At 43.9% G+C, this 15,100-nt stretch overlaps 1 protein-coding gene across 1 annotated transcript in view; it reads left to right on the top strand.

Annotated features, from left to right (window-relative positions):
* The first annotated feature begins 1,016 nt into the window (after positions 1-1,016).
* Positions 1,017-15,100, top strand: part of CYTH2 (cytohesin 2) — a 67,557-nt gene continuing 53,473 nt past the window's right edge. The window contains exon 1 of the mRNA XM_068241285.1: positions 1,017-1,229. Coding sequence (XP_068097386.1) covers positions 1,211-1,229 — 19 coding nt within the window. The 5' untranslated portion in view covers positions 1,017-1,210. The remainder of the gene's footprint in view (positions 1,230-15,100) is intronic.

Here is a 15,100-nt window from a genome sequence, read left to right on the forward strand (position 1 = left end):
TACAAGCTGCAAGAGGAGGACTACATCTCCCAGCATGCCTCAGCGCCCTTTATTACACAGCAAATCAGAGCTGTGTGGGGCGGCTGAGGCATCGGCTCTTTCAAAACTGAGAACCGCCTCTTGTCGTTCGCAGCAATGAGCCGGCTCGTTCACGAACGACCCATCACTATAGTGTGCACCCGCCGCACAATCGGCCGCCCTCTCACACGCCCGCCCATGGCCGTCCTCCTATCTGTGCGAGGCTGGGTCCATGCTGCGCACATGCACAGTAGCAAAAACGCAGCTACACAGAGAAAACTGTCCCTACTGTACACAGGGACAGATGCCCATTATATAGGATACCCCCTCTGAGTTGTCGCAACTCAGAGAGCGATGTAATTCATGGTCTGGTAGCCCCCAGAGCCCCAAATTGGCGCGCAGCATAATATCGCTGCTATGACGGCGCACAGCACCAAAATAACCTGCTTCGAGCTTCATAAAGTGACTTCAGATTTACTTTAGGATACGAGGTAGAATCAGCCTCTTTATCTGAAAGATTTGATCAGGGAGTGACCAGTCACTTGCCATCTTGGGTCATCATGGATGGACACGTGTATGGCTCGAAACAGGGCTAGCAGGAAATGGATTTTGCTGCCCTTTCAGCCAAGACACATCTGCGGCTGGAATTCCACCACACGACGTACAGTGACGTCTTCAGCTCGTTCTCTAACTAAAAAAAAAGTTGCAACAGCGAAATATTTGTGACAAACGGCATCAGCATTTCCTTTCTCTAGCCTCGGGCTAGCTGCAGCTCTCCTTCCTATCAGGAAACCCTATTGGTCAGCCGCCCCTCCCTCCAGGCGCCGCCACACCCTCTGATAAGGAATGCACGTCTGTGATAGGAGAACCCGCTTGTCCGTCAGCGACCAACGGACGTCCTAGAAACAAAGGGGCTCCAGGACTCCGCCCAGAATCGACCCAGCCCGAAGCCCTTTTCGTGACTGGATTGGTGGAAGGGGCCGTCGCTCAGCGGCCGTGGGTGGGAGCTGCGTGTGGCTGCTATGGAGGCAGGGGGCGGGCTTTAGGCGAGACCGTGAGCGGCTGATGAATGCTGTCCGGTTAGAGAGGACGGTGGGCAGGAGGGATTATTGTGCTGTGGTGTTATCAGGGGGCGCCTACTGCCGGGGCTTCGTTATTATCTGACTAGCGAGCGTCACCCCCCTCTGTAGCAATGGAAGACGCCGTGTACGGTGAGTGGACTGCCTGGAACGCTACACCTGGGAGAGGGTGGGGGAGTCTCTCCCTGACAAATGGAATTACTAGAATAACTGGAGGTCCTTTACTGCCCAGCGGGCCTGACTGGGATGTGCACGTCAGCAGGGAGAGCACAGGATGCTCCTTGGTGATGGGGTATAGGGGGGATGGGGAGTGTTACTATTGTGCATAGGAAGCAGCGTGTGTTGGGTCATTCCATCTCCTCACTGCAGAGGGGTAGGCAGCTGCCACTGCATGGTAGGAGATGGAACCACTGCAGTGTGGATACAGGTGCTGAGTGGAAGCTGCTAGTAGTCCAGACAGTGTTTATTGTACGATCTTGCTGTGTCCATGTAATAAAGTGCTTACCTAAGCAATATGTTCAGAGGATTTCCAGCCTGATGGGCCTCCAATGCCTGGCACACACCATGCAATTTCCTGTCAGATCAATGGGTCGAGTAAATACTTTCTGACATTTATTAGTGGTTAGCATGCTTGCCTTGCAGCACTGGGTCCCCGATTCGTATCCCAGCCAGGGCACTATCTGCACGGCGTTTGTATGTTCTCCTTGCTTCTCTGTGGGTATTCCTCTGGGCACTCCGGTTTCTTCCCACATCCCAAAAACATACAGATAAATTAATTGGCCCTAGACTGTGATACATGCACTGCATGATGCATACCATATGACTAAGGTAGGGATTAGATTGTGAGCTCCTCTGAGGGACAGTTAGTGACAAGACTATAGGGACTGTTAGTGACAAGACTATATACTTTGTACGACGCTGTGGAAGATATTGGCGCTATATAAATACTAAATAATAATGTCTGATTTGCGCCCGATTTATAATGGGATCAATTTTGTGCAGTAGTGATCGGAAAATTATTCCCGTTACTGATCGGGAACAGATCGGACATGCTGAAAATCGATTTAACCTGACGATCTCATGGGAAATTGTATGGTGTGTACCTGGCATAAGCTGGCCATACATGTTACAGTACAGTGGTTTGAAAGGGCTATTGATTCACTCCTAGGACAATCATGTCAGATGATCCACTCAGGGATCTAAATCTGGCCATACGCTATACAACTGTGATCGACATTACTAAGAACCATCATTGCTGATTGCAAAATGTCAACCATGGTGCTGGTGGAAAACATGATTTTTTTTGCCTAATAAGGCATTTTTGTTTAATTCAATGTCTAGGTGGGCATAACCTTTTTACAGTGTATGGCCAGTAGATTACCTGTCATTAGTCGATATGTTCAGTGACATGCTAATAATTACAGCTTGTATGCAATTTGGAATTGAGCCAATGGAATGCACTTTGTTGCTGTTTGACCTCTTCCCAAGTGACATCCACTTTGCATGCAAGTTGGAAAAATGAGTCTCTCATTAACTTACCTTTATTCATCAGTCAGATTAGGTGATGACAGAATACCCAAGCAGCTCAGGGTCACCCAGAACCACTACTAACGTATACGGGACCAAAGGAGACCAACAAGCCCTTCTGCACTGAGTGATGAGTATCTGACATCTGTGTAGCAATAGGACTATTTCATTATACGCTGCACAGAGCTCTAGGAATCTTTAAAATAAATCATGCAATTAGACACTTTGCTGCTAGGATGGTGTGTTTAGCAGCAGCAGATTGTTGATTGATTGTTGGGATGAGCAGAAATTTAAAGGATACCACATGTGAAACAACCTAGAGAAATGGTGGGAGCAGGCATATACTGTTACCTGTCCTGATGCTTACTGCTTCTCCTGTTCTCCTCTCTGCCCCCGCAGTTTAACTAAATGCCCTTCTGGGTCGCCGGAGTTGGGCACTACTGCGCCGTGCTGCGTGTGTCCTACAGCGCCGCCTGTGGCCAGGAGTGCACTGCACACGTGTCTGACGTCGTACTCATACGCAGTGTGCGCGCTGTTGGCCACGCGCAGCACGGCCTTCGCAGTAGTGGCTGACTCTGGTGACCCGGAAGAGGCTGCTGGAGGGGCATTTGGGTAGCCTGGTGGGGCAGAGAGCAGAACTGGGAGAGCATCAGGGCAAGTAACAGTGTATGCCTGCTCCCACCATTTCTCTAGGTGATTCCACATCTAGTATCCTTTAAGGCTCGTAGACACGTGCAACTATTCCACCCAACTATCATCTAAACTTGGTCTGTTGGATGATAGTTGGGCGTGTGTACGCTGGCAAAGGACAAGACGTCCAACTGATAACAGGTGATTTGCCCAATCTAATCAGAGGATCAACCTTCCCAGCTATCATACAGGTTGGCCACATGGGTATAAGTAGTTTGAACAACTTGTTTTTTTTAATGCAGACTTGTTGGCATACACAGTATGAGTTGGTTATTTAGTTGATCAGAATACTTGTGTAAACAACAAGTTGCGTGGTTGGTCATGTTGTGCATTAAGTTGCACGTGTATATGAGCCTTTAACTAGGTATGCAAATATGTGCTGACCAGGAAATGGATATGTGTTGGGGATCATTAGGATCCTGAGCTGTCAGTCAGTTGTCTAGCAACTGATAGACCAGTTGCCAGTTTAATGGCTGTACCCACTGGTCTCTGCACAGAAAACTGGGCCGTAGGTCTAGTTTCAGGGACTCAGCAGGAAACCTCATGGGGAACGGTTCTCCAATCACAGCACCCTCTACACCACGAAGCGTTGTGATTCGCTGAATAGTAGTGTGAGTTTACTACAGCCGATATGAAACCTAAAAGTTTGAGAGGGTGCTGTTCACACAATCATGTCAGTGGAATTTCCTTATGAGGTTTCCTGCAGGGTCCCCTAAACTAGACTAGTGCTGAAAACTGCATATTAGATTTTTGGGCATCACTAAGGCTGGGAGGACACTTGTATGAATTGCATGTGTTTTGTCTCGGAGAGTAAAATGCACACAAAATCCCACTCAATGTAAATCTGCAGCGCATAGTAATTCCCAGCTCTCTGATTTGCAATGTGCGTTTTAAAATCGAACAGCATGCAGCTTCTTCACGCATACTGTCTGCAGTCTGCGTATACAGTGCTTTCCTATGGGCCATCAAAAAAATATTTGCAGGGCGATGTAGTCACATCATTGGCAATCATTGCGGCGGGTAGGTGGTCGCAACCCTGTCATAAACTTCAAAGTGTGGTTGCTCTCTAGGGAACATGGCACACTTGGGATAGCGCACCTCTGCCCCCCTCCTCCTTGGTAAGTAATGACGGCTCGCCCCCCAACAGCACTCTGTATTACAAACCTACCTTATTGGGAGGTTCATTTTTTAATTTGTTAGGTCAAGGTACTTGGGTCACTTAAATATGATGTGCCAAATGTTGACTGACTGATTTATTTTCAAAGCCAGGCATGCACCATTAGACACTTTTAACGGATTGGACATACGTTTTGATAACCTCAATATAAGAAAATCTTATTTAAAAACTAGGGCATTCATGTTCAATATTTAATTGAAGCAGGAGTGCCCAGTCTTCGAGCAATGCCAGGGAAAGCACATGTAGGGGTTTTGGGCTACAGCAGTAAATGAGTAATACCATTGCTTGGTACTACATTACTGAAGCGATGAAGTTGGTGGACCAGATGAAAATGTTAGTCATTTACCTGGTCTACCACAAATTGTATACTGTCAAGGGCACCACCTTCTTGTTGAGTTTCATGGTTGTGTCCATTGCATTGGACATGTCGTATATATGGACTTAAGTGTTCCATTACCGCATTGGACACTAGACACGTCAAGCAAAGGATCCGTTCAGACATGCTGACATGTCCGCTGTGGTCCATTCAGTGAACTTAATGAGGCACTTTAACCAAGGATTGCACTTCATCCCAATCGATAGCTGATAACCCCTTTCCCATAAGGAATCTTTACCTTTTTCTCGTGGTTTGTGGATCTGATATTGAGGTGAAATACCACACACACACACACACACACACACACACACACACACACACACACACACACACACACACACACACACACACACACACACACACACACACACACACACACACAGTGTGTTGTTATGACCAAGGTCCTGACAGTTTCCTGTATGTGAACCTCATTGCGTTGTGGGAAATAACTGCTTTTTCCAACTGCCAAGCAAGTATTCTCCTACTCTGTGCATAGAACTCAGTGGCGAATGTTCCGTACAGATCACCTGTCAGAACTAAAGATGTCACCACTGGTGATATATTTCAGAATGTAAATCAGAGAGAGGAAAGATTTTACAATGGCCAGACACTGGCTGACTAATCTATAAATGAATATTGTAAACAAAAAGCAATTTTTTGCATTGTTATTTTCACTACAGTTCCTCCTAATAAAGATCAGATCGCTCAGCAGCATAATTTACTTCCAAATCTCAGGCAATCAGAAACGACTGATCGATTATATGTTGATGATGAATGAATGGTAGCACATCTCCCCCTGTGCACTTGGTTTTATCATTCTGTTTGATATTGATGCTCTGTATATGTTGCTTAGATCATTTCTCCCTGTTGTTTCTTATCATCCGGATTGGGTGATGCAGGACGGCTTTTATTTCATAGAGACTCTAGTTTCATCTGCTTGTAGTTATCTGCAATTATTTGCACAAGATTTTAGTAGTACAATCAATATTTAATGCCTCATTTGTTCTAGGTTTAAAAATAATTTGTATTGCCAGCATCCATCAGGGTTGCACATGAGAAAAGAGGACTTTTGGGCAACAATTTTGACCATAAAAATTTCTAAATGTACTGAAATAAGTTCTAAGCCCATTAGATTTCATTTTTGCTGACACATTTCTGTAACTAGAGTAACCCTTTAAGCTCCTTTTTAAAATGACATTGCACAACCTCATTTATGCTACTTATCAGCCAAATTAAAATCTGAGCTAACACTCCAGAGACCTGCTTTATGCATGGACAGGAACTAAAATTGACTGAGAAAAAAATCCAATCTGGGTTATTGATTTTTTTTGGGGGGTCCCCCCTTCAGCGCAGTAAGCTGTGTGTGTACTTAGCTGAAGATAAGATTTAATGATCATTGCCTGATGTGGCTTGTCTAGACTTGGACAGCAGTCATGTAAGGCCGTATCTACCAGTACGTACAGACTTATGCTGGGTACACACAGTGCGTTCCTGCACTCGATTCCCATCGATGCGCCGCTCTATTCCCGTCGATTTGTTTATTTCCGACATGTCCGATTCGCGTTTAGATGGATAGTTAGGTCGATTTGCCATACTTGGCATTCGACCTAAAAATCATCCAAATGCGCTCGGAAATAATCAAATCGTCGGGAATCGAGTGGCGCATTCGATGCGGGAACGCAACGTGTGTACCCAGCATTAGAGCTGTCAGCCATATTATCTCATGCTTGGAATACACATTAAGATTTTTTGGCAGAAAGATGGTTAGATAGTTAGTTTCCGACAGGTCTGATCAATTTTTTGATCGATTTCCATTCACTTCTGTGAGAAATTGTTCAGAAAAATGAAGATCAAATTGTAAAATAGGACAGTAAATCTGTGTATTCCCAGCAAAAAAAAACAAACAAAAAACACAGAAGTATATACTTGCATAACGTATGTATTAGACTGTCGATTTTTTGATTTTAGTGATTTTTCTATAGTAAAAAAAGAGAAAATGGTTCTTAGGATTTTCCATTTTGACTATATCAATCTTGAAGCCAATCCTGACATCATTTCCTCCCCTTACTCTGTGTATAATTGCTCGCCCTCCTGCCTTCTTCAGAGACTCCCACCAAGCTCTGCAGTAGAAAGTGCATTGTCTCAGCATGATAAATATTGGCTAATCAGATAGGAACACAGGAGGGAAAGAGGCTTCAGCCAATGAGGCTGCATTTGTTACAGTATGTCTGAGGGGAAGGTAAAGAAGACCAACAGAAAAAACCCAGCATGCCCTGCAACTTCCTTTGTGGGGCATATGTACCAAAGAAGAGCCAGGGAAACTGGAGAATGATGATGTTTTATGGAGAAGGAAAGTAAGAGTGATTTTTTTTTTTTTTTTTTTTTTTTATTAACTTTTGGATTGCCTTGGTTAGCATCGTTATTTGTTCACCGGATATAAATAAAGAATTGATTTTTTTATTTCATGCCTTTCAGTTACACTTTACTGTTGCTCAGAATGGTTGATGGAGTTTATTTCAGTTGCCTGTTTATGAATGATCACTGTGGAGATATGTCACTTAGTATCTTTTGAGCAGACTTTCTTTGGGGACTGCAAGAGGGGTGAGGGCCCTTTTCCACTGGGAAGTGGAATCGCCCACAATTTCCACTACCCAAGACTGTAATAAGCTGATGGGAACGGACGGCGATCCTGGCGAGACTCGTGCAGCCCAACAATTGCGATTCGGAAAAATGACTCGCAGGAGTGGGAAATGAGCAACGCAATTTACACATTATTGCGATTAGTCAGAACTGCTGCGATCCATTTACCAAAGCAACTAGTGGAAAAGGGCCCTAAAGAGGCGTCCAGATGTAGATAAAATACTCTAAAATATGAGGTGGCTTACCTCAGATCAAATGATCTGCAAAAAACTTATTTGTAAAACGCTGGTAACACATTTCGTGGGGCTGAATTTCCACTTCCTCAGGCCAGTAACAGTGCCGATTACAGAAAAGAGCTGAGTATTTGATCGTGTCTTCTCTGCATTGTATACCCTCCCACTAGGTGGCTTAGGGCCACAGTCTATTTTTCGGGCTGTTCTTATGAGAGAGTGACTGTGAACCAGTGTAAAATCCAGGATATCAGAGAGCAGACGGAAACTTCTCTACACGCCTTTATTGGTTGGTTGCCCAGTCAAGCAATCTGTGACTCGATTACAACATTGTCAACAATGTTGGGGTACACCTTTAATAGCACTAGTTATGTATCTGTATTTGTATGGTTAGTGTGAATTCTGGTATTTGTAGTATCAATGAAAGGCTTCTTTGCCACCTGGACATTGCATTTTAGGGGACGTTATGGTAGCATAACGTGCCCCTAACGCAACGCCTGGTGGTGCTGGATGTGGACGTCAGACTGAGCCACGTTGTGCAGCTCACTCTGGCGTCCGTGATGTGTACTCTTGGACGCATGCGGCATCACGTGGTGCCGCCAGTCAATCGCCGCACAGAGCGGCCGCTCCAGGAAGTAAACACTGCACATCACACCGTGCAGTGAATATTAATTAGCCATGTGCCTGGCCGCTTTCCCCTCCCCAACATTACTAAGCATGTGCAAGCAGTCTAACACAGCTTAGCCGCATATAATGTACTGCATGCAGTACGTTATCTTGAGGTGCAGCGTTACAATGTAACGCAACGTGGGCACTGTCTACAGCCTATTGATTTTTCATTACTGTGCGGTGGGCTGCGTTACAGGCTGCTTTAACGTAACGCCCTGTAACGTCCCACTGTGAAAGCAGCCAAACCCGTGTGTTACTGAGTATGTTGGGCATGTTCGACTTATAGCTGCCATTTTTAGGATTATACAGCATTGGGATTAAAGAGCAGCTTTGATGTTCAAAGTGAACTGGATTATAGCAAAATATCCACATTTCTACCTTCTAATTAAAGATGATTTCTGGTTTCTGCACCTCCTCAGCGTTTAACACAACTCCTACCCTTCCACAGTAATTTATATAATAAATGCATATAAAGACTATGGATAATACTTTCATGGTCTGGTAAAATAGAACATCCGATTCAATTATCGAATTGTGGGAAAATTGGTGCCGCCAAGTGCATGCCCGATCGACGATGTAACCAAATTTTGAAATTGGTTGCATGAATTGGTTGGACATGCTGCAAGGTGTCGTGGTCGGTCGGGTGAGCGGCGGTAACGGTACTAACGCAAAGAAACACCTGACTGTGTGTGTGTGTGTGTGTGTGTGTCCACCCCACCTCCAGTGCCAGTGCACTGTGATTACCTGACCGTGTTTGCCGCTGGCTTTGAGATCTGTCCTTTGTCCATCCATGTGGGGCGGGTGTATGGATGGAGGAGCCTGGAGGCAGCAGCAGACACTGACAGGTAATAGTGCACTGGGGGGGCGCATTAACAATTAGCGGGACGTCGGGCTGGTGAAGCGGTCGGATGCGGCATCACAAGGCCAATTCCAGATCAATTTCAGTATGAAATTGATTGGGAATCGACCTGCGGTGTATGGGCAGGCAACAGATCTCTCTATCTACCCATACGTCATCTGGTGTTTAAGTACTTTGACTATCATGATTGTACAGTATTGTCTTTTTATGTATGTATTTTTTTTTCTTGCTGTCCTCTTGGGCAAGAATGTTCCTTTTTTACTGCTTAAAGTGGATCCGAGATGAACTTTTACTCATTGCATAATTGTGTTCCTTTCCTATTGTTTATAGGGCATTCCTCAAGCCAAATACTTTTTTGTTTTTGTTTTAATACTCTAATTCCCTATAAATTACACAAGCCACGCCCACAGGTTTTCAGAGAGCCAAGGCACTTTCAGACAGTAGCAAGGCCTCATGGGAGCTCAGTCTGGCCAGGAGGAGGGGGGGTATTACTAGCCAGAGATTTCAGAGGGGAGGAGGAGGGGAGAAATATGTTTATTTACTCAAGATACAGATAAGCCTGCCTCTGTGTAATATTTACAAACAACATGGCTGCTGTCATTGTATCACAGGAATAATCAATCATATTCTGATAAAGCTGTGTGCAGCTAGATTTGCTGTAAACTATCTAAACTTTAGGTAACATATATACACAAGTTACTTGTTATAGGTAGTTTTTCATCTCGGATCCGCTTTAAAGAGAACCTGAACTAAAAATAAAAAGTCGAAATAACCATACACAGGTCATACTTGCCTCCTGTGTAGTGTACTTATCAATCTTTCTCCTCTCGGGTGTCCCATTTGTCCACTGTGATCAATGGATTTTTACGTCCTCTGTTTTTAAAAAATGGCCATATCGCCATAACAGCTTCCTGGTCAGCACACTGTTAAACTGTAATATCACCCACTTGAGCCATAGGGAAACATGGACATTACCTTGCACATTCAGGTGTAGCTGAGACAGCTGCTGTTATATAACTGTCAGCAACTGGTATATTTCAGTTCTGACAAAATATTGTCAGAACTGGAAGGGATCACTGTAAGAAGAAAATGGTGAGGTTCAGAGAGGAACTAACGGTGAGGTTAGTATGTAGTATTCATTTGCAGCTACATCATGTGTTTATTTTAAATAATTTCCCTTGCTTCAGGTTTCCGTTAAAGGATTACTATCGCGAATATCGTCAAATTTAAAATACATGTTAACACATACAAATAAGTATGTTTCTTTTAGAGTAAGATGAGCCATAAACTTTTGTCTTATGTTGCTGTCACTGACAATAGGTAGTAGGAAAAGCATAAGATATGTACTCTTACTAAGCACTCTATGTGGGTCATCTGTATGTGATCATATTCATGCAGCAGCACTGCAAGGCTTCATGTAATGGAAGATATGCATCACAGTGTTCTCCCCAGAAATTTTTTCCAGCCGGGTGGCATGAAAAAGTAGCCGGGTGGGACGAGATGAGAATGCAGGGCAGGTGCTTCTGTGAGCAACTCTGATTACAGCATAGGAGCAGGTGAGCCGACGACAGCCGGGTGGTCACCAAAACTAAAAAGAGCCTGGGGAGAACACTGCATCAGGACCTTCAGATAACATTGACATTACACAGCTGAATGCGGAAAAAAATGTTTTCCCTGATTTTTGACTTGTTTTGTGCTAGGCAAGCATATTTAAATATTTGTGTGACTGCTGATCTCTTTGGATTCTCATTCACAAGAGTTTCTAGAGTTCACCCTGTGGTGCAGAAAGTATCAGTGAGCAGTGGTTCTGAGGACTGGAAATGCCTTATCGATGAGAGAGATCTCAGGAATGGTCAGAACGGTTTAAGATGTTGGTGGGCTACACTAACTAATTTAACCACTGTGAGTACACAGCATGTTGAATCACCCTGGGTTTTCTGCCAGCCAGAAGAAGAAAGCTAAGGCTGCAGTGGGCTCAGGTTTTGCTAAATGTGCAAACGCTGAAAAATATAGCCTAGTCTAATGAACCTTTCGAGTCACACAGGTGGTACAATCAGAATTTGTTGTCAGCAGCATGACTCCAACTTGCCTTTTTAGTAGTCCATTTAGTGATGGTTCGAGATGTGCTAGGTTGTGTATATTCCTTGCATGAATGTGCAGCTAATACAACAAGACATCTGCACTCCTCCAAGAGTGATATAGTAACTGAAAACCTCTTTATGGAATCATCATTAAAATCATACAAAATGGTTACATGGGCAGTGCCATCAGAACAGCTGACTCATTTCCAACCCCACTGGGTACTGTACTTGTAGCTATTTCACCACCGGACCCCTGCCCCCCCCCCCCCCCCCCCCCCCCGGGTGATCCAACAGGCAGGTCCATATTACTCATATTTACATTTATTTACGTTATAAATTGTTCAGTATCTGCGCATCATATGTTGTTGTTGTGTTATTGAAGGTGGGCTCATATACAAACATGATTGATTACAAAACAGAGGCTTCTGCGTTATGTAATCTGACCTCTACTTCTCAGGTGTTTGATGTGCCTCATGCCTGGTGAGGACCAGCATTATCCATTGTAAGCATTCCAGGAAAACAATGTACATAATAGAGGCAGCCCAGCAGATGTATTTTCATGCTCCCTTCACATGCTATTGATAAGTTTGCCTTGCAGCTCAGTGATACAAATGACCTTTTTTTTACCGTTTCCAATTACTCAAGTTAAAAAGGTGCAGCTGTGCGGCTAATGCAGACTTAATAACACTTGCATAGTGTACCCTGAGGCTGCTTAAAATAAACAGCATTACAAAGCAATCCGTAGTGATTCAGAAAATGAGTGAGCAGGTTATTGGCATAGCATAGGGTGAACCTTGTCAGGATCCGGAGGCATGAGCTGACTGGATTGTGCTTGTTGGCCCAGGTGCTCCCCAGATAGAAAACAGCTAAACGCAGTAATGACAAGTTAATTGCTTGTTTTTCGTGATTATATAATATTGTGCCGCCTAACATAAAAGAAAACCAGTGCTGTGGAGTTGATGCACAAAAAATCACCCAACTCCTCCGTATATGAAACCTCTGACTCCAGGTGCCCAAAAAAATGCTCCGACTCCTTGACTCTGTCTCCTTAGTCTACCGGGTCTTCCATGCTTAACAGGGCTGTGGAGTTGGTACAAAAATTATCTGACTCCGGCTCCTCATTTTATGAACCCCCCCCCCCCGACTCCAGGTACCCAAAAGGACTTGGACTCCTCGCCTCTGACTTCACAGCCCTGAAGAGAACGCCATGAATTGTCATTGATTTGGGAACTCATGTTTGCTCCCTTGTCCCTCAAGTTATTAGCTCTACAAATTTTTAAACTCTGTGTACCCATCTGTCCAACTCTCCTATTTGAACAAAGCTAGCCATACACAGGTTGATTGCTGCCAAATGCCAAATCTACCCATTCCCTACCCTTTTCGAATTTGCGGATAGTGAGCACTTCTGACACCGCATGACAAATAGTGATGGTCATGTCTAGGAGAATGCCTGGAGAAGCATGTGATCAGTTTGGTCAGATGATAGATATGCAAGTCTCTGAAATCGCATGCTTCTCCATGAGTTGTAGATATGACCATCGCTATTGGAAAAACTCTATTGGACATTGTCTGAACCGCTAGCATTGTACTGCTCAATGCAGGGCAAGGCTAAGGGTCATCAAACCACAAACTCCTACCCTAACTATAATTTTTTTTTTTTTTTTGATTACTAAATTGTGCAAAATTGATTAAAATTGAATCGGTCAGATATGCTGGAGCAATAAATCACCGGCTGATTTGATCAGTGGTCAAAAATCATTCAGAAAAATAAAATTGATAAGCACATGTGGCCTTACACTAAATTACTATTATAATTCGATGCCCCAACATGGCTCTGTGACCGTAATTTTGATAGACTTTGACTAAATGGAAGTTCTCATTTGAAAAAGGGCAGGGGTGCCAGGGTTAACTGGGTAGTTCGACAGTTGGCTTATGCCGCCACTCACTGAAGAGTTGGATGATTTTTGTACCGACTCCACAGCCCTGTTAAAAATTGACCAGTCAGATGCAGGGCTGTGGAGTCGGTACAAAAATCATCCGACTCCTCAGTTTATGAAACCTCCAACTCTGACTTCAGGTACCCAATATTGCTTCGACTCCAACTCTTACAGCCCTGGTCAGATGCCACAGTAGTAGAATTTGATTGGTTTATTTTCAAACTGCATATATTCACCTAAAATCTACATCAACTCTAATGATTTGCTGCTCTTTGGCTGTCCCTAGTTAAGAGGCCCTGGGGAAGAGGGAATACAGCAACTATTATTACTTCATATTACTTTTGCACTTCCTGGTTACTGAATAGGTTCAGTGCTGCAGAATTTTCCTTCTTTTTTTGTTTTGTTTGATTTTGTTATGCCACTTGGAAATGCTGACTGGGTTGCAGGGCAATCTTCTGGCCATGTTTTGCTGACACCAGAGACAGCATTTCCTTCTGTTCCCCACAAGCCTTTTGGCTATTTCCTGTACTCCAGACCACCACAACAGCCAAATGACTCTTCTCAAGTAACAGATATTGGTTGAGAGTGTGTTGTCCTTGAAATGTATTAAAGAGTAACTCCAGTGAAAATAATGTAATAAAAAAGTGCTTCATTTTTACAATAATGTATAAATGATTTAGTCAGTGAGTGCCCATTGTAAAAACTTTTAAATCCCTGATTTACATCCTGACATTTATTACATGGTGACATTTTGACTGTTGGCAGGTGATGTAGCTGCTGCATGCTTTTTTGGCTGTTGAAAACCGCTGTAAAAAGCTATTTCCCTCAATGCAACAAGGTTCACAGACAGGAAACTGCCAGGAGTACCACGGTCCTCAGTTTCTTGTGGGAGGGGTTTCACCACAATATCAGTCATACAGCGCCCCCTGATGATCCGTTTGTGAAGAGGAAAAGATTTCCCATGTAAAAGGGGGTATCAGCTACTGATTGGGATAAAGTTCAATTCTTGGTTGGAGTTTCTCTTTAAGTTGTTGCTGCACTGAATTCGCCTACAAACATAATATGCGGCACCTTCAAACTTCACATTTAGAGTACAGTACGGATGTCTGACACTTTTTATGAACGCAGTTTAAATAGTTTGCTAGATGAAATATATGCTTCTGCTGCTCATGTTATCTTGAATGTTCAAGAAGAATATCCAGTGACAAATTTCAGACCTGCCAGGTTCCTCTGGTCAACATTAAAGCCCCTTTGTGCTGCATTGCCCCGCATTACTCTTCTGCACCACATCCCCTCTGTGAGGGCCATGCTTGTCTATGGAGACTTGCACACTTCGCGAGATGCGACTCAGGCTGGTTCACATAGACATGTACACAGCGGTAAATGATGGCCGCAGTACTCATCAGTTACGCGATGTCCATTCAAGTGAATGTACAGCTGCCGACACAATTGTTTACCATCCACGCAAGTGCTGCGCTCACTCCTGTTGTCCTCCCCTAATCACCTTTTTCCCCACTCTCAGGGCCTGTTCACACTGAGTGTTCTCAATTTCTTTTTTGTAAGCACTGGCGATTTTTAAAAGTGCTTGTGCAATGATTCTCAATGTAAGTCTTTTCACATGAGCGATGAGCTCTCTTTCCAATCGCCAAACATGGGTCCTGCACCATTTCTTGAGCGTTTGTGCTTCAATGGAAGGTGTAGGAAAATCGCAAAGTGCTTGAAAAAGTGATTTTGTGAGTGATTTTTATAACATTTAAAGAGATTGAGTTCCAGGTCAAAGAGTTCACTTCCTGATTGACTGCAAAAAAATGTGCTTA

This window comes from Hyperolius riggenbachi, chromosome 6 (assembly GCF_040937935.1).
Source record: "Hyperolius riggenbachi isolate aHypRig1 chromosome 6, aHypRig1.pri, whole genome shotgun sequence".
Taxonomy (NCBI): Eukaryota; Metazoa; Chordata; class Amphibia; order Anura; family Hyperoliidae; genus Hyperolius; species Hyperolius riggenbachi.